Source organism: Cucumis melo, chromosome 1 (genome assembly GCF_025177605.1).
Source record: "Cucumis melo cultivar AY chromosome 1, USDA_Cmelo_AY_1.0, whole genome shotgun sequence".
Classification (NCBI taxonomy): domain Eukaryota; kingdom Viridiplantae; phylum Streptophyta; class Magnoliopsida; order Cucurbitales; family Cucurbitaceae; genus Cucumis; species Cucumis melo.
Window position 1 is genome coordinate 1,157,229 of NC_066857.1, and position 25,070 is coordinate 1,182,298.

The window sequence follows — 25,070 nt, forward strand, 5'->3', positions numbered from 1 at the left end:
TCAAATTAGAGACGTAAAGGAATCTCTCTTTAGAAAAAATGACGTGAAGGAGAAGAGGTTCATTCAAAAAAATCATTCCCATACTATTTATAGAGACTTTTAAAAGAAAATATTCTTTAAAAATCTATTTTCAAAACATTTCTTTTCCTTTTTTTTCTTTTTCGATTATATGGTCTAGGCCAAATGTTATACGTTATGGGATAGATTAGGAGTGTTAGAAAATCCGATCACTTAAAAATATGACCAATCTAATTCAACTTGTATAGTTTGTAGGATTATCAACTAATTTGAGTTGAATTGAGGGTAGAAAAAATGAAAAATTTTATGGATTGGATTAGTTTATGAGTTAATCAAAAGTAATCCAAATTAATACGAACTTGTTAATATTAAAATATATATGTATGTGATTTTTACTTATTATATTATTATTATTATTGTTATTATATCTTAATTTAGTTTAATGTTGAAATTTTTTTAAGATAATTTTTTCTCTAAAAACAATCTGAAAAGAAAATTTCCATAACATAGAATATATGAAATTAATTAAACAAAATTTCCATAAGTAATACATTTTGCTTAAAATTTGAATAAATGATCCAATGAATCCAAACAAACCTGGTTCATTATTCAATAAGATTATTTGGATTGGAAAAATATACGACCCGAATTATGTTTATACTCACAATAATTTTATAAATTAAAACTTAAAAATAAGTGATATAAACTATTAATTAAAGAAACTCCATCCAATTCATATTATTATAAAGGGATAATACAAATATATGTTATGTATTAATTAGGAGAAATTTGTACAAATTAACAAAAAAAAAGTGTCTTGTTTTGTTGAGATTGGGTTGAAATCATGGAAGAATTAAGGTTTTTTCAAAACAACATTATTGAATAAATAATAAATTAGGGTTATTTATTTATTTATTTATAAAAACAAAGTAAATTTAGTGAACAAAAAAAAAAAAGATTATAAGTTCAAAGGTTTTATGGAGAAAAATAAAAGTCAACAATTTTATGACAAAGGTGGGCCATTGCCACACCTACCTCTTTGACTCAAAAAGCTAATCTTCTTTTCTTCTTCTTTTTTCTTATCCTTTCAAAAAATAATTAAAAGAAAACTTCATTCAATAAAATTATTTTAATAGATAATCATGTGAAAATCATTGTCTAGTTTTTTCTAATTTATTGTTTTGTTCTAAATTTTAGTGTAGTTTTGTCTTTTTAATTTTTTTTTCTACCACAAAGCAATGAATTTCACATAAAATATAACAAATAAATGAATTAATTAACTATTTTGATACAATATTTATTAATAATAAATTGTCTATAGAATTAATAAAGGGCACAAAGTTCATTTTGATTTTTTGTTCAATTGTTTGAGATCAAAACTTTATCAAGAATGTATATCTTAATTATAAACTTGTAGTTCTTAATTTGGAAGAGGGATTCAAATAGGTATGGGGTGGAATGATCAATTTTTACAAATTAAAATTTTGGTGTATGGCTATCAAATAAGAGTATAATAATAGAATAACACAATAACTCCGATACTTATACTTATATGTAGATTAATTTATTGATCTTTATATATTTTAGAAGAACTGTTATCTCGTTGATCGAGCTTTCACCCCCTTTTAATATATAATTGGTTAAGTTAGTTGGTTGTTATAGAGTTAATAGTTGTCGGCGTTGATCAACGTCAAAATTAATTGGTCACTGTACTGAGGTGATTGTTGGAGTGCGTAGTCATCACAGTTAGTTGCAGAAGTGGAGAGTCTGTCAAAGGTGGTCGTTGTAGTTTGATTATTGAATGTGGGCTTCAGACTGATTGTTGGTGGTGGTTATTAGAGTTGATCGTTGATGATAAGGTGGGCTTCAAACTGGTTGTTGAATGTGTGGTTATTTGAATTGATCATCAGAGTTGGACTAAGTGGCAATATCAATTATTATCGATGTATAGTGATTGTTGTTGAAGTTGGTGTAAGTGGTTGCGTTCATTAGAAGCAGTGGAAAGAGGGAAAGTCGATAATTTTAACAAATAGTGCTATTATATATAGCAAAACAGAGGTTAGTAAAAACTCTGGTTCTATCTGTTTCACATGTGTACCAAACATTGAGTAAGTTATCATAACATCCATTCAATCCATTTTAATTGATGGTCAAACCATCCTCATATAAATCCCTCAAACTTAGCAACTTGAGTAAAACGATCACGATTAGGGTTTCTTTTCATAACAAACCTCATTAATTTTCTACCAAGATAAAAATTATTTATTTCCTTCTAAAATAAAAAAAAAAACATCTATTATCCTATTTTCATACCATTCTTCATATCTTATAATAATGTATCGTCAAAATATACAAAAAAAAGAAAAAAAACTAATACAAGCTACAGTTAACAATACCAAAGTTTAAAATGTCGATGATGATCACATTGAATTAACAAAAGTCATATTAATGTTGTCGTAGTTGGAGGGTGTGTCGGTACCAAACTTAGCAATGTGTCATAAAATTAGAATAAAGTTAGAATGATAGTGATAGTGATTGGAGAGAGTTATTTTTTATTAGGTCATTATTCAACCACAAGAAGAAGCAGCTAAGATTCTCTATATATATGTTTACATCACTCATCATTCTCTTTTATTTTTCTTAGTCAATATAATGTGTCAGAAAATAAATATTTCTTATAACTTTTCCCCAAAATATTTCATCCTTTCACATTACTTTACTAAGATATTATTTGGTCTTTCTCTTTGTTTCTTTCACATGTATATAAAATTAATTATTCACTATCACACGTGTGAAAAGGATATTGAATCTCATTTATGTTTGTAAAATTGTATCAACTACGTACTCATGAACTATAGGGTTTGGATATTCTTTGTGTCATGTTATTCATCTATTCTTACTAATATAACTTAAATAAAATATACGTGAATGATTACAATAGAAATGACGTGGAGACTACAATCGAACAAAGAAAATTCTTGAGACCACGTTTGAAGAATATCGAACCCAATAATTGAACGCAAGTTGAAATTACGACTGACATTGTAGGAGAGGGGAGGGGACTGAGATACGACTCCATTCGAAGCCAAATACAAAGAGAGATTATGAATGGATCAGAAAAGGAAACCATTAAAAATAATTACAATCATTAACAAATTATAATAACGATGTTCAAATTGAAAGTTAGAATTGTGTAATTGTAACCAACTCATTCAATAGAATATTTTCCATTATCTCTAATTTGGTCAAAACTTTTCAACGTGATAATATTTACACTTTTCTTATGGTAAGTTTGAATTATATATATCAACCAAACAATCATTCCTTCTTTGATGATTGAATTTGATTGAGTAGTGTGTTGGTGTGATCAGATGACTAGAAAGAAGACATGTTTCATATTCTAAGTTGAGCATCATTTTTGTGGACTTATTTTAATCTCGTTCAAATATATTTATATAATGTTTTTAACATAGACTTGTGTCTCATTCAAATTTTACATACATACATTTCCTTTAATGTATGTAGTATATATTATTGCTGTATCGAATACAATAATTAAATATATAGATATATTTTTTTATCTGTAATACATAAATTAAAACAAAAACCAAAATTGAGAAACTAGAAATTCAGAAGTTAAGAAATCCAAAAGTTGGGAAGGTGGGAAAGGTCGAAGATTAGGTTGAGGATGGTCTAAGATAAGGGTTGCATCCTCCACACTTCATAAGAGACCAAACCAACCTTCCCAATTCTCCCAAAAGACTCCATCTAATCTCCGACCATCCCTCAACCTAATCTCCGACTATACCTTTTTTCTCAACTTTTGGATTTCTTAATTTCTGGTCTTTTGGTTTTTGTGGTTTTGGGTCGTTTGGTCTTATATAGTATATAGCATGTGATTAAAAAAAATTAATTAGAACACCTAATTATAGACATGAATATATTAATTTAAATAGTAAATGTCTTAACACAAAAAAAAAAAAAAAAAAAAAAAGAGTAGAGTAATTGATTTTAAAATGTAAATGTTGGATATGAATAGGATAAAGAAAGGAAACCCTAATTTTGTTTTAAACAATTTAATTCGGATAATTAGAAATAGACTGAGCTGAACATAAACTCATGAATTTATGGTAAAAATTTATTCAAACCGAATCGAACCGAACTATTCCCACCTTCTCTCCAGAAGAATCTATCACTCTCCTCCCAATTACCACGACTTCCATGGCCAAAAGCACAAAAGATCTCTCTCCTCCTCACGACCACAACTTCCATGGGCCCTAAGCAAAGTTAAGAACCTATCACTTTCCTCCTCATCACCACGACTTCCATGGCCCAAAGAAATATAATTAGGTGACAATTTAGATTATAAACCGTATTACGATTCAATTTTTTCACAGAATCAAACAAAGCAAAATGTTGAAGCATCACCAATGTTTTCGGTGGTTACTGCTATTCTCCTCCGTAGGGATTATGATACCATATTTGGAAGGGGTTGTAACAAACAAGAAGAATGATGATCATCAAGTCATCATAAAAACAAAGACTTATAGGACTCCATTGTTCACTTTAAAACCTGGGTATGTAGTGGAGAGATTCTTCTATAATACCAACTTTCCCAAAGGTCATATTGCTATGAAAAGTTTTGATGTTGAAGTCGTAGATGAAGAAGCCAATCCCATCCCTCTCTTTGAAACTTATCTTCACCATTGGGGAATAACAAGGTACTATTGTTATTGTTATTATTTTATTTACTGCTTTTACCATTTCTCTCTCCCTTTTCTAGGCAATCGAACCTTTCTTAACATGACTCATTACAGTTGATATCAGACACACCTTCTTTATGAATAACAGTATTTCAATAACAATATAGTTTTTAATTTGTTGTTATTATAATCCGAGTGAAGTCAAATGATCTATATGTTTTTGGGGTGTAAGAGTATGTTACATCACTAAATTCAGGATGTTTATGCTTGCGATGCATTAAATGATTTGTTTGAAATGGAGTCAGTAATTATGAAGTATGAGTGTTTAGGTTGACTGTATTAGCAGTGTGATATATTAGTAGTGAGCATATATATATTATATACATACATGTTTAATTAATTATTTGAGAAACATTTATATTATTCCTGATCTAAAATAACATATTTTCTGCAACAACAACAGGTATTACCAACACAAAGATACAAAAGATCCAAACATCAACACTTCCTTCACTCAACTCCACGAACCAAATTTCATAGTAGCAGGAAACAATGGAGTATGTCAAAAACATGCACTTCCACAGTTCTTTGGGACAGGGGCAGATTCAAGAAAAACATCCTCATTTCTTCCAAACCCATATGGAATAGAAGTTGGTAACGAAAAGGAAGTCCCTTTAGGGTATGAAGAGAAATGGGTTCTTAATATTCATGCCATTGATACAAGAGGTGTTGAAGATAGAATTGGATGTATTGAATGTAAACGTCATTTGTATAATGTTACAAAAGATGGGTTGGGAATGGCTTTAGAAGATGATTATATTGGAGGTTTAAGATGTTGTTATGATCAAACTCAATGTAAAATGAAAAAAGGGTATGGTAATGAATTAGGAGATGATCAACAAAGGAATTTGTATGTTAGATATACAGTCAAGTGGGTGGATTGGGATGATGATCTTGTTATTCCTCTTAAGGTTTACATTTTTGATGTCACGGATACTTGGAAGCCATTGATTGACTCAACAGGAGCTCCTCAACAACATAATTGTCTTGTAAGTCAACTATTCAGTCATACAAAACAAACAATTAGGAGCTTAAATTGATACAATTGATTAATTTTACAGTAACTTTTTAATAAATATGTTTAGATTATATGTTTATGTTGAGGATCCTACAAATGAAACAATCAGAAAATCGTTCTCGCAATGTTCATGAGATGCATGAATTGGTCTTCTCATTTGTTAACCCAAATGGAATCTGACCAATTGTATGTGGTGAGTCGAATCATTCTTTTGGTGTATTTGTTGGTCATCCCTATTAGTTATTATTTGATGGTTTGTGTATAGGTGGAGTATAATGTAGGAGGGTCTTGCTCCACAAACAATAAGGATGGTGATGAATGTAATGCTACAAAAATGGTGAGGCTGTTGTCTCCAAGTAGTGGCTATATCATATATGGAATGGGTCATCTCCATGCTGGTGGTCTTGGTTCAACGCTTTATGGAGAGGTATTTTTTTCTTGTTTATCTTAATAATTATCCCTAATAATTGGTCTCTTAGTTTCTTATAAAATTAAATTACATATTTTTTTAAACTTTGTAAATGTTTATGTCAAATAGCTTTCGGGTATATACTTACGAAGATATTAAGCATTTAAAGAATCGAGAAAAATGAGCTTAATTCTCAAAAATAAAAAACAAAAAACGAAATGTTAACAAATATAAAGTTGAATTATATGTAATGAAAGTTTTATTAAATTTGTGAATAATGTGCATTTTTATGTATTTATTAGGATGAAAGAGAGCTATGTTCTTCATCTCCCATATATGGAAATGGAAATGAAATAGGGAATGAAAAGGGGTATGTGGTTGAGATGTCAACTTGTTATCCAAAGCCAGGCTCAGTCAAAATCAACAATAAAGAAATGTTGACTCTAATATCCAAGTATGATCCTTCTCAAACTCACATTGGAGTTATGGGTCTCTTTCATATTATGGTTGCACAAAAATTACCAAACTCGATCATTCAAATGGAACCACTCGAACAACTTGCTGATGATCATAAGCAGAAGATCACCAAGTAAAATCTTTACATTATATTATATTCCAATTGGTCTATGAACAAGATGACGATAATGATCTCAGTCATCTACTAATTTAGACCTATGGTATGGTATTGTTACAAATCTAAGAGTATTGAACTTAAAAAGTTTGTGTCTTTGTATAGTGTTATAATATAAGATTGTACATTGTATTACATTTTGGAATGAACCAGAAACTATGTGTGTTTGAATATCTTTTCATAGTAAAAAAATGTATTTCAATTGCATTAAGTTAATTAAGACATATAGAAAAAGGGTTGTACAAAAATCACCAACCTTTCAAAAAAAAAAAGTAATTTAAAATTAAATAAACAACCTAAAATGAAATAATAAAATAAAATTTTGTAGAGAAACTTTGAATATCAGTAGTTCTTACAGAACTCAACTTCTCTCTGTATTCACTCGATATATATTTTATACACTTCAACCACAAAAGGGCACTGACCCCAAAAGACAACCAAAACCTGCAGATACTTAACTACAGGGTGAATGGATCAGATGGGGTATAGACAATAGGAGTTTTTGACATACTCACGTTCCCAAGTAGCACGTTAGGTGCAACCGTGTCTTCAACGATCACTGGCTTAACCGGCATTACCCTCTCTGGTATGATCCGCTCACCATCGAGCGTTGCCAGAACCTCGAAATGCAACCTCACAGCCTCAGGTTTAGTCCTCCATTCAGGAAATCCCTCCATGTCGATCCCATCTCCTTCTTCCAACTTCTTGTCAACACCAAAACCAATCCTCACGGTTGTTTGAGCGGAGACATTGGCCTTCAACAGCTTGAAGGAGCCCTTTCGATTTGCTTTCGGGCCGAGAAGGGATGTCAGGAGTGTCTCGAAACCAACTAATTTCGAGTTCGAGCCATTGATGGAGGTGATTGGCCACAGTGTTGTGAATGCCTTTGGTGTTAGAATGGTGGGGGCATTGGGTTGAAGATGGACCGGGGAAGGAGACTGGATGGCTTGGATGGGGGATGAGAGTTCGACTAGGCCAGGGGCAAGGCGCTTAAGCTTGAGCTTGTTGGTGGAGCTAGGAGATGAAGTGAGGGAGGTAGGACCAACTATGCGAAGAGAAAGGAGTGGGGTTGATTGAGATCGGGATGTGTGGCGGAGTTGTTCCGCTAAGGCTACCAGACCCGTAGCAAAACCAGGGGTTGTTCGATTGAGAGGGAGAGGAAGATCAAGCGGTTGGCGAAGGCTAACAGATCTAGCACCAGTTACAGTAACAACTGCTCCATCTGCCAGAACAACCTTTCTCAAGACACCAGCATCCACATCATGCTGCAAATTCAGTGGCAAACAAAGCTTACAGCTTAGAATAATGGCCTTTCATGTTCCAAATTAACTTGAATGTTAACATCTTTTAAGTAAGGTTCAAGACAACATCAAATCCATATGCCTTCAAACAATTTTTCATATTAGTGTCAACGGATCAAGCCAAAGAACAAAAGGCTACCTATTTTTGGCATCTAATCAGCGATGATCTTTTATTCAAAGTTAAGTCTAAAGCAGAACTTTCAAAAGTGGAGTCAATGAACATGAAAAATTAGACTAAGCCACCTACATTTTCAAACCAGGACTTCCAGACCTAAAGCCTTCATCAAGATATAACAGATAAACAAAATAGAAGACAAATTCTAATCAAATGGCCATCATCATCAACCATTAAAATCCCCAAAAGCACAAATTGCAGCAGTCCATCAAGTTAATAGAAACTTATAATGAACCAAATCAAAAACAATAAAAAGATACTCACTGGCAACGAGACCCTCATGCCATCAGCATCCTGAATCCAGAGTTCCATCGGTCCGGCGAGCTGAAAGGGAGACAAAACAGGTAAATCGGAGCCCAGATTACGTTTCTGGGCCAACAAATTTTTATCTTCGTGTTGAGACTGCTCTTGAATCTGAAAAATAGGCAAATCTACATAGTCCCATTGTTGGGAATTTTCCAAAAACTTCAATGGAAAAACTTGGTTATCAATCTCCAACTCAAACTCATAAGCAACCGAATTCCCAACCCTTGCATCTTTGAAATCAACTCCCGAGACCTTGAAATCGTCGCCCCTAAACCCTAATCCCTTCTTAATCATCTCTTTTAAATCCTTCGTAAACCCATCTACCATAGTTTCAATCGACTGTCCAAAGAAAAAAATAAGAACGCCACAATGTCAGTATAAAAAAAAAACACAAATTTAAGCATCAATAATCAGAGATTAAGAAAACCATTATCAAATTCATCAAAAAGCCAACAAACCCAGCCCATCAATAAAAGCACCAAAATGTAAGCAGAAAAAACCAACAAAAACCCTAAAATCCACAAATTAAAGCATGAGGAATCAGACATTTACAAAAAAAAAAAAAAAAAAAAATTACCAAATCCTTAAAAACCCAACTGACTGGTTAGAGAACCAAACAACACAACGTGAGCAGAAAATGATCAAAACCCTAAAACCCCATAGATTAAGCACCAAATAAAAAACCTGAAAAGAAACAAATTATCAAAACCTTTAAATTCTAACAAGAACAAACCCACTTAAACACCAAAAAAAAAAAACCCTCAACAGTTGCAAACTAAGCATCAAATAACCAGACCCATCAAGAATACAAAACGAGAAACCAAAACAAAAAAAATCAAATCCTTCAAAAAAAAAAACCCCAACAACAAAAACTTCAATCAAAGCAGAAAAACATAACAAAACTTGCAGATAACAATCAAAATCTCAAAAACCCACAAAATAAAAAATAATAATTAAAAAAAAAAAAAAAGAACCAAAAGATGATCGATGAGAGGAAGAATTACTGACAGAAACGGATTTGGGGTTGGTGGGGTTGAGATGAGGGGAAGAATGGAGAGCTCCATAAGAAGAACGAAGAAGAACCAGAAGCAGAAAAAGGGTTGAGAGAAAGAAGCTGGGAAGAGCAGCCATAAGAGAATCAGAAATTTGTCGTGGATTGTGAAAGCTCTTGAAAATGGATGAAAATTACCCACAGAAAATCTAGACAAGAAAGAATATAGCGGGGAGGAAGGAGATGGATGGGGGGGGGCGGGGGAGAATCGGATGATTAATGGGAAAGAAAAGAAGAGGAGAATGAAATTAAATATATAATAGAATGAATCGAAAAATTGGAGGTATTTTGAGGAGTGATGACGTGGTACCGCGAAGGAGGAATGGACCAATAGGAATCGAGTAAGTGATGCGATGGTGACACCGTATTGGCCTTTCTTCCGTTGGATTTTTTTTTTTTTCTTTATATTTTATTTTGGGGGATTCCGTTCCGTTCCGTTTTATCTCTGGAAGTTTCTTGAAAAAGTTAGTGGGCTCCACCTTTTCCGGTCCGCACTTGTCGCGGCTCTCATCCACGTGGAATTTATAGTTAGATAATGATAAAAAAGTATTAAAATATATTTTGGAAAATATTTAGAAAAAGCAAAAGGGTAGAAGAAAAGGAACATGGCGTCGCCCGGACTCGAACCGGAGACCTTCAGTGTGTTAGACTGACGTGATAACCAACTACACCACGACACCACTTGTTGTTGCAAAAGGTAAACTTTTCAATATTAATAAAGTTATATTAATAAAGGTTTAGGGTTCGGTTGTGGGTTTTCTTTTCGGTGCTAATGTTTGTATAGTTTAAAATTATTATACTATAGGATTGATCCAAATTTTAAATGGTATGGAACATAGCAATACCATACACTTAAATATGTGAATGATCGAATGGCCTTCACGTCCCCAAACGCCATAGGTGATGTGGAATATTGTAGGCTTTCATATAAATGAATTCTCTTCGATGTGGGAATATTATTTACTAATTTCCAATTTACTTTCACTTTTTCTGTTTAGAGACTAAGTGGAAATTACCTAATTAGATTAAAAACTAAATAGGTTCAAAACCATCCTTCTACGTTGTTTATACAATCGTTATATCGATCTATTTGATAACTGTTTCGATTTTTTATTAAAAACAAAACTCATATATGTTTGGTAATTTGGTTTTTATTTTTCGTTTTGAAAAATAAAAAAAAAAAATCTTTTTTTTAGAGCTTCTTTTGTTCATTCTTTATTTTCCTTTGTAATTTTAGATACGAGTTTCTTGTTTAAGAAACCTAAAAGGGAATTAGTTAACAAACCGGCCAACTAAATTATGAACCCTTGAGCCTTTTGAACCAAGAAATTCCAAAATCAAGCCTTAGGGACAATTTAGATCGTAGATATTGTTCGTTGGGATACACATAGTAAATATTTGGGATTTGAATGTATATATTCAAAATGTCTAGAATAACTACATTATAGAAGTTAAAAATTTGTATTTAATCTAATAATATGTATATAGAAACTCAAAGTAAATAATAATTTAATTAAATGCAAAAGATGAATGAAACTTAAACATTAATTTATTTACTGTCATGTTAATTAATTATAGGATTTGGTAGGGTCATTTGATAGATAATCTAAGGATTAAAGAACCTCAAAGTCTACTAAAACATGAAACCTCAAAATTAGCCTCATACCACTTGAGAAGATAATTTAGGCATTGAGAACCCCATTAGTTATTGTTTTATTGTTATTAGACAGAGATCTAATCTTAACAAAGTTTTAGCAAATCTATAATGTTTGTGGGGTTATTTAAATGTGAAAAATTAAATTTTAATTACCAATAAATCTTACTGTCTTCTTAATGATTATTATTGAAGTATATAACTTAAGAAATTGAATATAGGGTAGATGATTTCAAAGTTGACTCTCATTCTTCCAATGAACAAAGATTGCCAAGATTTGTGATCAATTGCGGTATATAATAACTATATATTTAATGTCTAAAAACATCGTAGTATATTGTGATACGAAATTAATTATTAATTTATTTTTATTACAATCATGATCAAACCTCTAACATTATGTAGAAAGTGTTTGTCAATTACACGGTTAGACTAAGCTTCGTTGTTACACAAACTTAATATTATATGTGTAAAAGAGGCGATTAATAAAGAAAGTTAAAAAGAGATTCGCTAATTTTGTAATTGGAAAGTTTGACTAAAAGATGTGATAAAAAAAGAGGGAGAACTGTAGTTTGGTAACAAAATGAAAGAAGCAAAGTTTATAGAACTATTTCATCACTTCCAAACAAGAGGCATTACAAACCAAAGTTCACTGAAAAAAGAGGCTCATACATTTCCATGAATGCCCTCTAAAACACCAAACAGAAGAAATCAACTGTCAAAAAAATACAAAAATACAAAAAAGAAAAGAAAAGATGAACAACAAAGACCTGTTCTGACCAACAAACTAAAAAAAACCAACCTCCCCTCTTCTTCATCTACATCCAAGAAGAAGAAACCACAGATTTTGCTGCTTCAAGAGCAACATCTTCAATGGAAAAAAAGGAAAAAAGAAAAAAAAAACCCTCCAAACAAGCTATGAAAAACAGGTAGGTGACAAACAGAACATGATTTCACATGCAAAAATGATAAAAGAAAACCCACCCTGAAATGTGAATCTCACAACTGGTTTGCTCGAAGGGTTGTTGGTCCTAATTTGTTGAAACATCACAGACCTGTAAACATAATGGCTTTAAAAAGGGATAAGGTTTGTCCATGGTTGTTTTTATTTTGTTGTAGCACAAGGGCTGCTCCTGCTCTGCTCCTGCTCCTGCTCCTGATCTTATTTAATACATTCTTCTATCTTCTCGTTAAAACAAGCGCAAAGTTGACTGCAAATTCTTCACTAGGTCCTTTAATGTTAAACAGAATTCATTATCCATCTGCAAAAAGGTGAATATGTTTCAAGAAACAGCACGAGGAAACTGTAAAATAGATACAAATGAACTGATTGTAGGTGATTCTTAAGCTTAGAATTTTGATTTCGAGAAATTTAAGTATTCGGTGGGTTATGTAGATGGTGTGTAGTTATTACCTGTGCGATAATAGTTATGTCGAAAGCGAGACTCCCAAATGACATAACGCTGCTGTTGACTATTATAAGGTGCAATTTTTCAATTTCAGCTACTGTTCTCTCTATGACATCTTTCTTTTTTTCACAGTGTATTCTTATAAGGACATTTTTGTCGCAAAATCTCGCTTCAATTTCGGGAAGTGGCTCATCCTCTTCTTTTGATGTGTCATTTCCATCAGCGAAAACATGGGATTTCTTGACAAATACCACGGATTCGATGTCTTTCCTGCGGGTTTGTTCCTCTAGTATCTTCACTTTCTCCTGAAGTTGTTTCAGGTACTTAATGGCATCTCCAAGAACTGAAGCCTTGTCCATCTATCAGCAAGGGAAATAACAGAGTTAAGAAGCTTCTTTCCGTTTCTTAAATGGATCAACTCTCGATGCAAAGAACTCTAGAACTAGAAAAACAGCAAGGGAAAAAAACATATGATGTACACCTTCTTTAGGCCAGGAATTATAGCAGACAAAGCAATGAACCGCTGGCTGAGCTTCTCTCGTCGTCTCCGCTCTGCAAGAATATGATCTTGAGCCTGGGGGATTCTACTGTTTGTAGAGGGACTTCTTGTTCCACGATTCGACTTGGTTGTGTGGCTTTGATGGGCTAATGAGCCCTGAGAAATCAACATGTCAGAAGGGAGGTTGCTAATACTCTGAGGACACACAACCTCCTCTTTTGGCCTAGTGAAGTCCATTTGGTTCGTGTAGTTAGAAGCCGAAACAGATACAGTCGGATAAGCAACAACTTGTGAGTTCGGTAAATGATTAGTTGTTTGGTATGAACTCCACCCATCACTCTTGAGCTGTTTCACATACCCAAGTATGGCATTGTGAGAATGGTTTAAAGAAGCCTTCTGATCAATATTTGTTTGAGCATAAGAATGCTGCAAATTCTCCCCAAAAGCAGCTGCTAATGGGTGCAAACCAAGATCATCCATTGAGCTCTTGTGCCACTGATTGACAAAGCCATTATCCTCCATTCCCTAAAAAAGAAGAAAAAAAAAGAAGAAAAATAGCCTTCATCAATGCCTAATTTCATTTTCCTAATCCAAACATTTCCAAAAACTAACACTACCCGAAAACTCGAGTTCATTTACTGTATGTACACACACACACGTAAAATATCCCTAATTAGCGCAAGATCCAACTAGTGATTACTAATATGAATAGGAAAAAAATAACAAGATTTGAACACAGGAACTCCTATTCTGATACATAGATACTATGATAGAAATCAGTACATCCAAAAGCTTAGGTAGAGAGGTTACAGTATATTCTTAAGAAAGATTTTACACAAGTGCACACAAGCAAATTCTAAAGTAGCATTCATTCAGTTCATCAAATCCTCCTACCATCTCAGAAAAAACCACCATAGAAGATTTCTCCATCCAAAAAGCTTCTTCTTCTTCTTCTTCTTCAAACAAAACTTGTCAAACAAATCCTCTGAACTACAAGAAAAAGGCATAAACTAAGTCAATTCACCAACCCTAATGTTCTCCACTTCCCATCAAAAGCTACAACAAAATGAACAGTCCTACAACAATGGAGAATCTCCAAACACCCATTAAACCCAATTATAAAGAAACCCATTAAAGTAAACATCAACCCATTTTCAGAAAAAGGGAAAAGAAGAGATTACAAAAAAAAAAAAGGAGGCAATACAGTTGTTTCTTCTCACCTCAATAATGGCGAAAAGCTTGAATTTGTCGAACCCCAGAAAGGGAAAAGACATGGAGAGCCTTTTTTTCAACCTTTATTGTTCAACTGTCAATGGCTAATTTGTAGATTTTTGAACAGTTGCTCTCTGTTTCTCACGGGTTTGAGTCTAGGCCATATGTGAATCAGGAGAAAATTTGATTTTGCTGTCAAATGAAAGAAAGTCTTGAAAGAGATTAAAGAAATTAATAAATGGGTCACTCTTAGCTGACAAAATGATAGCTTTGATTTGCAATTATTTTCCTTATTCTTTTGTTGTTTTGTGGACTTTTTAAGGGCAACTTCACCAACTAGCTTTTGAAATTTTTGGTTGATGGGTTGATGGTTGATTAAAATAATGTTCTTAGATGAAAATGTCTTAGTTCCAAATTCTTTTGAGAATATAGTATTGCTGCAATTATGGGCAAGGATTCACACATTTGATCAATAATAATAATGCTAATACGGTTTATTAATGTGACGTAGTTATCATGAGTTGGTATGACACAACTTTTTCTTTTGTTAGAGGTCGAAAATTTGATCTCTCATTTCTATCGTTGTTATACTAAAAAGAAACTGTTCAATATATGAGAAGTTAAGTTTACTGTTTGAATCCCAAGTAAATGTAATAAAACATTTAAAATCAATAACTACTTTGCAAAATGTCCTTAAAACATTTCTAAAAAAATAATCGGGTGGAACCTTGCCTATAACTATCTCCACGAAAATACTTTATAATGTAAGGATGGAGAATCATACATTTGACGTATATGTATATATCTTAATTACTAATTGAGAGTTGTACTTAATTAGTTGTCTATACATGTATGTGCAGACTGCAGTTATACCCTGTGTATATAGAGATAGCAATATGAACACACTTATCTTTATGCTTCTCACTCGTATCACGCATAAAAAAGAAATAAATTATTTTAAGAAAAAAGAAACAAAATTTTTTATATATCCAATTAATTATGACCGAACAAATGATGAGATACACAAAGATATATATTTAAATTGAATAATATATATTTTCAATACATGGCAAGTTCTTCTCTCGTTTTTTTTTTTGTGTGTGTGACATGAACTATATATACACACATGTATATATATAATTTCAAGTTGGCTATAGGTATCGATATCGAGACGATAATATTTTAATGATATTTTTTATTATATATAGGACATTTTCAAATATAGCAAAATTTCAGATATATATAAACTTTCTATCGATAATATTGATAAATACCAATAAAAGTCTATCATTGACATAATATGAAAATTTGTTATATTTTGTAAATATTTTCAACAGTTTTGTAGTTTACAATAATTTTTCTTTACTTAATGATTTTTTGCATTAACTAGTATTATGCCGTCGGATTTTTTAAAAAGAAAAAGACAAATGATGTCCATCTCTCCATTTTTCTTTGAGAATATTGATAGAAATGTTGACATGTTAGATTTAGAATAAACATTTAAATTCATTAGATATAGAAACAGCAATGTTAAAATCATAAGGACACATTAATGATATATTAATATGTTTCCTTTTTTATATATATATATATATATATATATATATATATATATATATATATATATATATATATTGTTAGTTCCTATTCATTTCCCCAAAAATCAAATAGGTTAGCTCATAATCTAAGAAACCTTTCACACTAAGTAATCTCTATGAGGCATATGGGAATATCTCAAGAGATATGAACCATATAAAAATCAATACATTATATGATACAAAGTTGAATTAAATTATCAATAAAATCAATTACTTGAAGTTTAAAATCAATCTTATCGATACAATTTAATGTTTAAAATCAAATTATTAACAAGCAACGATAATTATGACATGACTTCTCTCTTTCTCATTCATGCCGTTGTTATACTAAAAACCAATATTGATAAAAAAAAACCAATTAAATAATGAGATAGATAGTTACTTGAATTGGATCCACCACCTAACTACAATATTGAATTACTAGTTTTTTTTTTAATTTATGTTACAACTCAAACTCACGACCACCTCTAATAATTTGTTCCTGGTTGGAATCGATTATTATTATTATTATTATTATTAGAGATGTTGGGTACCAAAATTGTGTTGGGTGAAAAGCCATCACACACAAAAGGGGTATTTAGTGTATAAAAATCTCACACCCATTTCTAAGTGTTAGGTATGAGAAAAAAAGATTGTGGAAATCTTTTTCCTTCATTATTTGTTTTATTTTATATTCACAATAATATTTTCTCTAATAAAACAAAAAGAAGAAAACTTCATATTTCATTAAATTTGGAGCACACAAGTTTATTTTGTTCATATTAAAGAAGAATGTTAATCTTAATATAATCACACATATTATATTATATATATAATATATAATATATTATGTATGTATATATGTATATATGGGATGGATCGGGGAATAAGGACATTGTATCGAAGAATACAACAAAATAATAATAACAATAATATAGAAGATTATATATAAAGAAATGATAACCAAGGTTGGTGGAAAAGTCCAACATGGATGGATCATATTCTTCCAAGTCGTATGGATCAACTTTCAGTATATTCTATAGATTATATAATATTATAAAATACATATTGTCATTAAAAAAACAAATTGGGTTTACGATATGATATGATATGATATATATATATATATATATATTAAAATTTAAAATGTAGAATTATATCGAGTATAGATAAAAATACTTAAAAGCACAAATATATATTTGTATGAATTTACTCTGTTTTGATTATTTTTAGAAATAAAATCGAAATGGTAGATAAAAAAATATATAACTTGAAGAATAAACATAAAACATAAATCAAATTATCAAAATATAACAAAACTTTAAATTATGAATATTGATAGACTTCTATTTATATTTATCGTTAGTGACCTTTATTATTTACAGACATTCTCAAAAGCTCAATACCCTCCCAAATATATAATTCTTCAACATTTTTACCATTTAAAACAATTTTCCTTCTAAAAAAGCTATTTTAATCGTCAAATGTTAACAATCGAGTTAAGGTTTAGATTAGAAATATATGTTAATTTGTAACTCTAAATTTTAGGTGTTGTATAAATTCAAACCTGAACTTTGTTAATTAATCTGAAAAATTTCAAGAGTGAAAATTATAGTATTACTCTCAATTGAATCCTAATTCTTTCCTAAATTAATTAATTTTGATAAGTTAGTTTAATGATTATCTAAATCAATTTACTTACCATTTTTTTAAGTTTAATTAACTTAAATCAAGAGTTTTTGTTCAGGAATTAATTTTAGAAGAGATTATGAATTGATACATCTATTCTGTTTTAAATTGTAATATCGTAGAAAAATATTTACGAATTTAACAAAATATTATAATCTATCTAATAACTATCGACAGACGATAATATTTATTATCATCATCGTTATTTATTAATTATATTTTATTATATTTATAAATATTTTGGTTCGTCGATATTTTCGATGTTAAATTTTCATGTTTCAAATTAATACATAAAAGTTTGTAATTTTAATTTATATTACTCAAAAGAATAAAAATTAGGGACATAAATTGCAATTTCTTTTAGAAAACCTAATTGAGTAATTTGATCTCCGGCCGTCGTCTCCGGCCAATCTGCTGTGTCCGCCGATTGCAGCAATACCGGCGAGTAGGTTTCTTTTTTTCCTCTCTCTCTATATATACACATATCGGCACTTGCGCTCTCTCTCAGTTACTCTTGCAGCCGCTCTCGCACAGCCTCCAGTCTATCGCCGTCGTCCTTGCACGTCTCCGAAGGGTCGTCGCCGGTTCGGGATTTGCTCAGTGGGTAAGATTATGGGTTCCTTCTAATTTTCTTTCTTAATTGATCTTGAATACAATTAATTGTTTAGCTTGAAATTTATTTACACACGATGCTTTGGTCTTAAAAAATCGAATGGGGTCGTTGGACTTAGTGAAATGAATTAATATTCAAACCCAAATGTAAGGTAGAGTGGTGAGGATAAATTAGATTTAGAACTTTTGGATTTTGAGTGATCTAACATGTCAACGTTAATTCGCTTGCAGAATTGAAATGGAAGAAGTTAAATTTGATCACGAATCAAAAGAGAAGATTTTTGAGATTTTTAAAGAGTTCATGGCTAGGTAACTTTAGCCCCATATTTTCACTTGGTTTTATAAGATAGCACTGAACTAAGAGAGTCTGCTGCCATTTTCTTAATTGCTTTTAAATGAAACAAAAGTGTCAACTCCCTACTCGTTTGTATATCGGATGGTTTTGAGAATCTTATCTGTAATCAGTTCATATTACTCAAACTTATGTCTTGTTTTGTTCGTCGTGATTAGAATTAAATGTTTGATATCATTAATTTTCTAGTGTTGCCAAGCTCGATGAATTGGGGACACAAGGAAGCCAGTTGCTATCTGGCCTTAAACAAGGGCTTGGTTTGTGTCCTGCATCTGAATAATACTTGTCTTTGCTTCTACTGTTTTGATGAAGTGTTGTGTAGTGATTTGTACTCTTGCAGAGCTTCTTCGACGACCTTCAATAAATGGAACATCAAAGTTGATTGAGAATGTCATTGAAACGAGTAATACGGAGAATCTTAGAGCATACATTGAAGCTGGATGCATCAATACTCATGATGGCGCACAAAGTACAAAAAAATGTATGTTTAACTTTAAGTTAGCAAGTTTGTTGTTAATTCAATGCCTGCTTTGGTGAGATCATTATCTTCCTTATCCACTTTTGTGGTCTAACTACAAGTTTTTCTTTTCACATACATAGTACATACATGTCGGGTTGGACTGGATGATCATTTGAAAAAAGGTAAATAATATTTCTCTATCGAGATTGAAACCGTTTGCTATTTCGTAACAATAACTTCGCACATTTGCTCATCAATTTTGATATGCCTTGCACAGCTTGTGTATATTTTGTCCCCATGTTCTCTGCCACATTCTTTTTCCCTTTTCTGTTAACGAGATCTATTCTTATTGAAAGATATTTTCTTGTTCTGCTTCATGTATGATGGTACTTTGGGTACATTATCTTATCTCATAATGATATCTAATTAATTCATGTGAACAAACAGCAAGGAGCCTAATCGACGAACTCGAGCGCCTACATAATGATGTAAATATTGAACTGGAGACTGAAAATCCCCTGTGCACTTCAACAATGTCAGATGAAGATCTAGAATTGGATGAAGAAGAAGCAACTGTCCCTAGTAAGGTAAACTGCAACTTCCCTTTTCATTATGTTTCCTGTAATGGTCTATAATTATATTACTTTGAATTTTTGTATATTGTTTCTTAGATGCTGAAATTTTCGTGTTGGTTTACTGTATAATCAATTTCCGCCTTTTCTTGTTCAGAAACTTGATGCTAATGATTATGCTTTATTAATGGGGATAGTCAAAGTTATGATCAAGAAAAACCACATAATGCAGGTAATCATCTTCCATTTTTTGTTACTTTTCCACGTGAACATAACATGCGATCGTTTTCAAACACCCGCTTGTTGGCGTAGTGGCTAGAGCACACGTTTAGTTATGGTGATACGTGATAGGAGTTCAATCCTACAATCCACAGTTTGTTGTTAATTTAATAGCAATGCTATCATCAAAACTGAAACTTGCTGCAGGAGAAGATTATTTCGGGTTTAAGTCTCAAATCATCCTCTGGAGAACTCGAAACATATTGCCTAATGTGGTCGTTACAACCGTATATAGACGATGGAATTATGAGTTGGGCTTGGAAGCTTGTTTGATGAGTTACTATTGCTGCAGTTAATCTTTTAAGCCAAAATTTTGGTAGTTTAGGGGAGTTTGGAGTTTTCTTTTGGATCAATGTCATCTCCAGGAGCATTAAAATCTTTAAGTTGAACTGTTCGATTAATCTATGAATTTCTTTTTAGATTAAATGATGATATTTTTATTCTCTCCAATTTTGTATGAGTGAATATTCCATGTAAACGTATTTGAAGGCATCTAATGTAAGTTCAATGTTTTGTATTTTAGAAACCATGTCAGATTTTGTAAATGAGAAATGGATATCAATTATTAAATGCAAGTTTCAATTCTGCCACACCAATAACGTAAATATAGTTATGATAATTCGTAACTTTAGATTTTCTTTTTGCAATTCTTATATTAAGAAAAACCTTTATTCAAACAACCATACGAACTCCAACCAAACTCGAGAAGAATCTCTATTTAGATGAAAGTATATACTAAATTATTGATATGGGCAAAGAATAAAATGTTATGTACTAAAATTAAAACCAAAAGATATTCATTCATAGAAATAGAAAATATTTAATATTTTGTAACTAAACCAAAATATATTCATACCTAGAGATGGAATATTTTATATTTTGAGACTATTAAATTATTTTATCGTAAAAAAATCTATAAAACCTAAAAAAATAAGCAGCTGAATGTTATTAATATGAAAATAACAAAAATAACAGACATTTTAAATTTATTTTAAAGAACATAAAATGCTAGTTTACTAAGTTAAATAACATATTCGAAATTTTTGTTTGTATAATTTTCTTAGAAAATATTCATCTAACATCAACATTCTATTATTGATATTTTCATCGTACATTTTCATAAAATTGACCCCAACATTATAAACAATGTATAAATGACCATACATCGATGCAAAACGAACATCTGTCACCGCTGTCCTCTATAACGGTGCTCACATTACTGTTGTTCTTGGAGCACTGCTGCAAGGAAGAAACTCACACCATCAGAGGGAGAGGGAGGGAGATGGAGATGCCACCGAAGGAGAGCTGCCTCACTGTTGGACAAATACGTCACCAGATCTGCGCACAGTTGGCTAAAAGATTGTAAACAAAGGGGAGGGGAATTGGGTAAGGAAGAATGAGATGAAGGGAAAGAATGGATGGTTCTAAACAAATGAAAGAGAGATAAAGTTTTCCTTTTATGATTTTTGTTCCTTTTTAGGTTTTTTTATGGGGACATAACTTTTGTGAGGAAAAAGATTTGGCCTATTTGTCTGCTTGTAAGTTAAATTACCACTAAAAACTCAAATTTTTAAACGGGTGAATAATAGCACATACAATCTTTTATCAAGAATTTACCAAAGTGATACCGAAGTTTGTCAGGATGAATTCACCAAACGCCACGCATTGTACTCGTCCATCCTGATCATAAAAGAGCTTGATCTTGGCGAACCCCCACCACCATACGCCTTCAGGATTTAAAATGTTAAGAAACTCAGTAACTGGCTAACTGAACCTTGATAACTTCAATACAAACAACTAATAGTTCAAGCAACACTCACTTTGGAGACTTCTGATGTGTCAGTAACACCATCGGTAGTTCTCAAACACATTTTAAGATTGTTTCGTTGCATGTATATGACAGCTCCTATAGGCCTGAGGTACTAAATAACTTACAATTTCAAGATAGAAATATCCAAAAAGAATAAAACAACTAAATTAACTAAGAACCATGAACACTTTAGACAACACTTGTTGGACACGTATCAAACACTTGTTAGCACAGTATATATGTGTTAGTACTAGCAGGCACTAGTTGTTCAAAGTCAATCTAGGTCAAACATTTGTTAGGCAAATATTGAACACTTAAGTACACTAAATAAACAAACCATAATAAAGGACAAAGGAAAGTTTCAAACCTAAATACATCAAACTCTTATTTTAAGCATATAAATGCATAAACTGTTAAACTTTGAATTTCTTGTATGAAAATTTTATATATCAATAAATGTGTCCTGTTTTTTAAGTTGATGTGTGGTGAGACCGTATCATGTTGTATCAGACACATCGTATCCACACTCCATCACAAGTTACGAATGAAGGACATGCAGGGTGGGTGATTTGCTTTTTTGCTCTCCTCTTTGGAGAAGTTGGGTTCTTTAGCATCTTTACTGTACTCTAGAAAAATTGAAGACATTTTTTAAAGATACTAAGAAGTCTACGACTCTTTGAAGGAGGTGAAATACAATCTCTCAACAAGAGTTTCATTGTCTTTTAAGTGGTGTTTGGTCCGAGAAACTCGTGGGCCCAACAGCTAAAAAACATCAATTTTATGAGCCCAAAACTTCACACTCCAGATTTTACAACTAAACTCTTTACCCAAACGCCCCCTAAAGTTTTATAATTGTCTTTAATGTCTAATTCTTAATCTTCACATTGTCTTGCTGATTGTTATTCTTAAGCAGAAGTACCAGAGATACAGACCCACGTCAGTTTTCCTTTCTTATAGACTTATAGTAGTAATTCTAATAATCTGATTATACATGGATCTTGGATGCTCTACGTATTCAAGGACAAATCAAATATCATCTAGTTTAGTAGTTTCAACCTTCGAAATTATTCATTAGTTTCTTAGCATTTAATGTAACAACAGTAAATCATAGACCAGGCTGAAGACAACCAGGAAATAACTTCATAAGTGGTGAGAGCATCCTTGAGTCTCTAATCTCCGAAAGGCCAATGGTCAGTCCACAAAAAAAATTCACCATAATTACCCAAATAGGTTAATAATAAACAGTACAAGAAAACGGTAATGAGAGAAAGTCCTATACAACATATTCAGGGAAAAGCTTCATAATTTACCTCAATCCAGCTGCAACACTTCTCATACTCAGCTGCTTCCCAATTTCATCACTCAAGTTGGAATTCCCATCTGCTCTTACTGCCTGCGCACAGATATTCAAGTCCTTGGAGATAAGCATAACAAGTTCAAGCAAAAATAACGAAAAATGGCATGAAACTAATCCATCTATGTTCAGAGGTTCTTTAGCGGAAGGCCAAATTGAAAGATGGAGAAAAAGGTCTATGCCAGTTCTGGAAAAGATTAGCAACAAATCAGTTCTAAACACACAAAGACATGTTCTTACCAGACATTCACCATAAAGTCCCCTCCCCAAACGAATTTTAAAAGACTTGTCTAGGAATTTATTTGCAGCATTTTCACGAGAAGCAATGAAGTCAGTTCCCTTAGCAATCAATTCCAAAGAATTCATCTCCAGCAACTGCAAGAATGAGATTCACAGTTCACTATATGCCAAATATTTATAAGGGAAAATTATAACTTGAAGACATAAAGGAGATATCAGGAACATAGTTATTTTTAACCATATATAATGTCAAAATAATACACAGAAGCAGTGAAATAAAATAAATGAAAACCATCGATCAAAAATTTGAAGTCCAAGAAATACAAGTGTAGATGTTAAATGCTTTGATTTAATTAAAAAATTTCATACTTTCATACAGCAACTGCAAGAATGAGATTCGCCATGAGAAATGGCAGGAAAACAGATTTCAAAACTTCCTATAGAACATTTGTGGAAGCTTAGTTGTAGTTTATAAATAGTTAAAGAAACAAACAACTTTAGCATAGTGACTAGGAATCAATATAAAAATCAAACATATAGACTAGCCCAAACCTGTTCATACATGTATGGATTAGTGATACAGTTCAATTTTGATCGCCACTCACTGAGCCCAATGTTAAATGCCCTGATATCAGGTAAGTTCCACCTTCGAAGATCCCCATCCTCAATGTACTTGAGAACCATTTCTATTCGACTTCTATCTTTTAGTTCTAAAAGGTCTGCAACAGGACCCTGATCATGAGAATAGCAGAACAAAACAGTGAGTCAACATACACAAGCAGATGAGATAACGGCAAATGAATACAAGTCCATTCTCACTTTCACTTACACAAGGAGTTTCCATATCCACAAGTCTAGAGGAGAAATATTCATACACAGCTGTAGAGCTACTCTTCTCAAGATTTACGCGAATTGACAGATTCTTAGGACAATCTTCCATGGGGGTAATATGTGGAAGTGATGATTTACGATGATCAAAACATAGGACCCTAATTCAATTAACAAAATTCAAAATTTCTTATCAAACCAGAATGATTTCCAAAAAAAATCGTAAGAAATGGGGGGAAAAAAAACTTAAAGCGGATCGATGATTATGAGTACAAAACCAACTTACTCACATGTGGGTCGACGTGAAAAGGCGGCAGCAAACCCTTTGGGACCCAAGAAGTCAAGAAAATAGCACCGCTCAAGCCCATCCACATAAAAATCCTCAACCCTGTAAACAAATTAATAAGAGAAGTTGAAAAGGTGAATGAAAAGTTAGAGAATGACGGAGGAGTTGGGAAATCAAGTGAAATTCAGCTAAAAGAGTAGTGAATCGCAGCGTTAGAAACACCGGGTTGCTAGTGACATAAGCGAATGAGGAAGAGAAGAGAAAATCGATGGAACCTGAGAGGAGCAACAGAAGAGAAAGGGAGAATGAGGGAAGGAAGACGAAGGCGAGTGTGAAATAAGTGTGCGAAGAGAGCAGAGAAAGCTCCAGAAAAGGAGGGATAATTGTAAAGCACAAGATTGGGAACTCTATCTTGAGCAGCTCTGGCTATGGCTTCCAATGCAGCATCAGAACGGAAGGTCCGAAGCCTTGAATATGGCGGGAATGGGGAAGCTGCCCTTCCCCATTGTCGGAGAAGGAGAGGATTCATGGAAGGACAATTACGCTAAACTACGTGAAACTTGCG

General features: G+C 32.3%; 5 protein-coding genes and 1 non-coding gene across 12 annotated transcripts; 2 read left to right on the forward strand and 4 right to left on the reverse strand.

Annotated features, from left to right (window-relative positions):
- Positions 1-4,215: 4,215 nt before the first annotated feature.
- On the forward strand, positions 4,216-7,012 carry LOC103495342 (uncharacterized). Of its 2 annotated transcripts, XM_051083690.1 has the most exons (5): positions 4,216-4,739; positions 5,185-5,770; positions 5,909-5,992; positions 6,065-6,226; positions 6,511-7,012. In XM_051083690.1, the coding sequence occupies exons 1-5, from the start codon at positions 4,432-4,434 to the stop codon at positions 6,799-6,801; spliced, it is 1,431 nt and encodes a 476-aa protein (XP_050939647.1). In that variant the 5' UTR covers positions 4,216-4,431; the 3' UTR covers positions 6,802-7,012. The 2 variants fall into 2 exon arrangements, with proteins under 2 accessions (XP_050939647.1, XP_008455078.1); XM_008456856.3 differs by lacking the exon at positions 5,909-5,992 and having other exon boundaries at positions 4,221-4,739.
- A 129-nt stretch (positions 7,013-7,141) lies between these two features.
- On the reverse strand, positions 7,142-9,925 carry LOC103495343 (uncharacterized). The gene is made up of 3 exons (XM_008456857.3): positions 9,630-9,925; positions 8,580-8,960; positions 7,142-8,104 (listed from the first exon to the last, which is right to left on the reverse strand). The coding sequence occupies exons 1-3, from the start codon at positions 9,750-9,752 to the stop codon at positions 7,298-7,300; spliced, it is 1,311 nt and encodes a 436-aa protein (XP_008455079.2). The 5' UTR covers positions 9,753-9,925; the 3' UTR covers positions 7,142-7,297.
- A 353-nt stretch (positions 9,926-10,278) lies between these two features.
- Positions 10,279-10,352, reverse strand: TRNAV-AAC (transfer RNA valine (anticodon AAC)). Its single transcript has one exon. It is a non-coding gene; the product is annotated as a tRNA-Val (tRNA).
- Positions 10,353-11,910: 1,558 nt separating this feature from the next.
- LOC103495348 (transcription factor bHLH18-like) lies at positions 11,911-14,652 on the reverse strand. Of its 3 annotated transcripts, XM_008456871.3 has the most exons (5): positions 14,455-14,618; positions 14,129-14,224; positions 13,217-13,759; positions 12,741-13,094; positions 11,911-12,588 (listed from the first exon to the last, which is right to left on the reverse strand). In XM_008456871.3, exons 2-5 carry the CDS (start codon positions 14,162-14,164, stop codon positions 12,517-12,519), a joined length of 1,005 nt encoding a protein of 334 aa, XP_008455093.1. In that variant the 5' UTR covers positions 14,165-14,224; positions 14,455-14,618; the 3' UTR covers positions 11,911-12,516. The 3 variants fall into 3 exon arrangements, with proteins under 3 accessions (XP_008455093.1, XP_008455092.1, XP_016901719.1); XM_008456870.3 differs by lacking the exon at positions 14,129-14,224 and having other exon boundaries at positions 14,455-14,652; XM_017046230.2 differs by lacking the exon at positions 14,455-14,618 and having other exon boundaries at positions 14,129-14,401.
- Positions 14,653-16,979: 2,327 nt separating this feature from the next.
- On the forward strand, positions 16,980-20,513 carry LOC103495347 (uncharacterized). The gene is made up of 10 exons (XM_017046231.2): positions 16,980-16,991; positions 18,162-18,257; positions 18,291-18,316; positions 18,556-18,633; positions 18,866-18,933; positions 18,999-19,157; positions 19,277-19,318; positions 19,584-19,723; positions 19,866-19,940; positions 20,135-20,513. Exons 1-10 carry the CDS (start codon positions 16,980-16,982, stop codon positions 20,258-20,260), a joined length of 822 nt encoding a protein of 273 aa, XP_016901720.2. The 3' UTR covers positions 20,261-20,513.
- LOC103495346 (uncharacterized) lies at positions 17,907-25,059 on the reverse strand. Of its 4 annotated transcripts, XR_007820237.1 has the most exons (10): positions 24,781-25,059; positions 24,506-24,607; positions 24,221-24,380; positions 23,944-24,123; positions 23,392-23,526; positions 23,108-23,190; positions 21,808-21,901; positions 21,605-21,714; positions 21,245-21,325; positions 17,907-17,916 (listed from the first exon to the last, which is right to left on the reverse strand). XR_007820237.1 is itself a non-coding variant. In XM_008456863.3 (9 exons), the coding sequence occupies exons 1-8, from the start codon at positions 25,032-25,034 to the stop codon at positions 21,625-21,627; spliced, it is 1,098 nt and encodes a 365-aa protein (XP_008455085.1). In that variant the 5' UTR covers positions 25,035-25,059; the 3' UTR covers positions 21,019-21,325; positions 21,605-21,624. The 4 variants fall into 4 exon arrangements, 2 of the variants coding, with proteins under 2 accessions (XP_008455085.1, XP_008455086.1); XM_008456863.3 differs by lacking the exon at positions 17,907-17,916 and having other exon boundaries at positions 21,019-21,325; XM_008456864.3 differs by lacking the exon at positions 17,907-17,916 and having other exon boundaries at positions 21,019-21,339.
- Between the last annotated feature and the right edge of the window lie 11 nt (positions 25,060-25,070).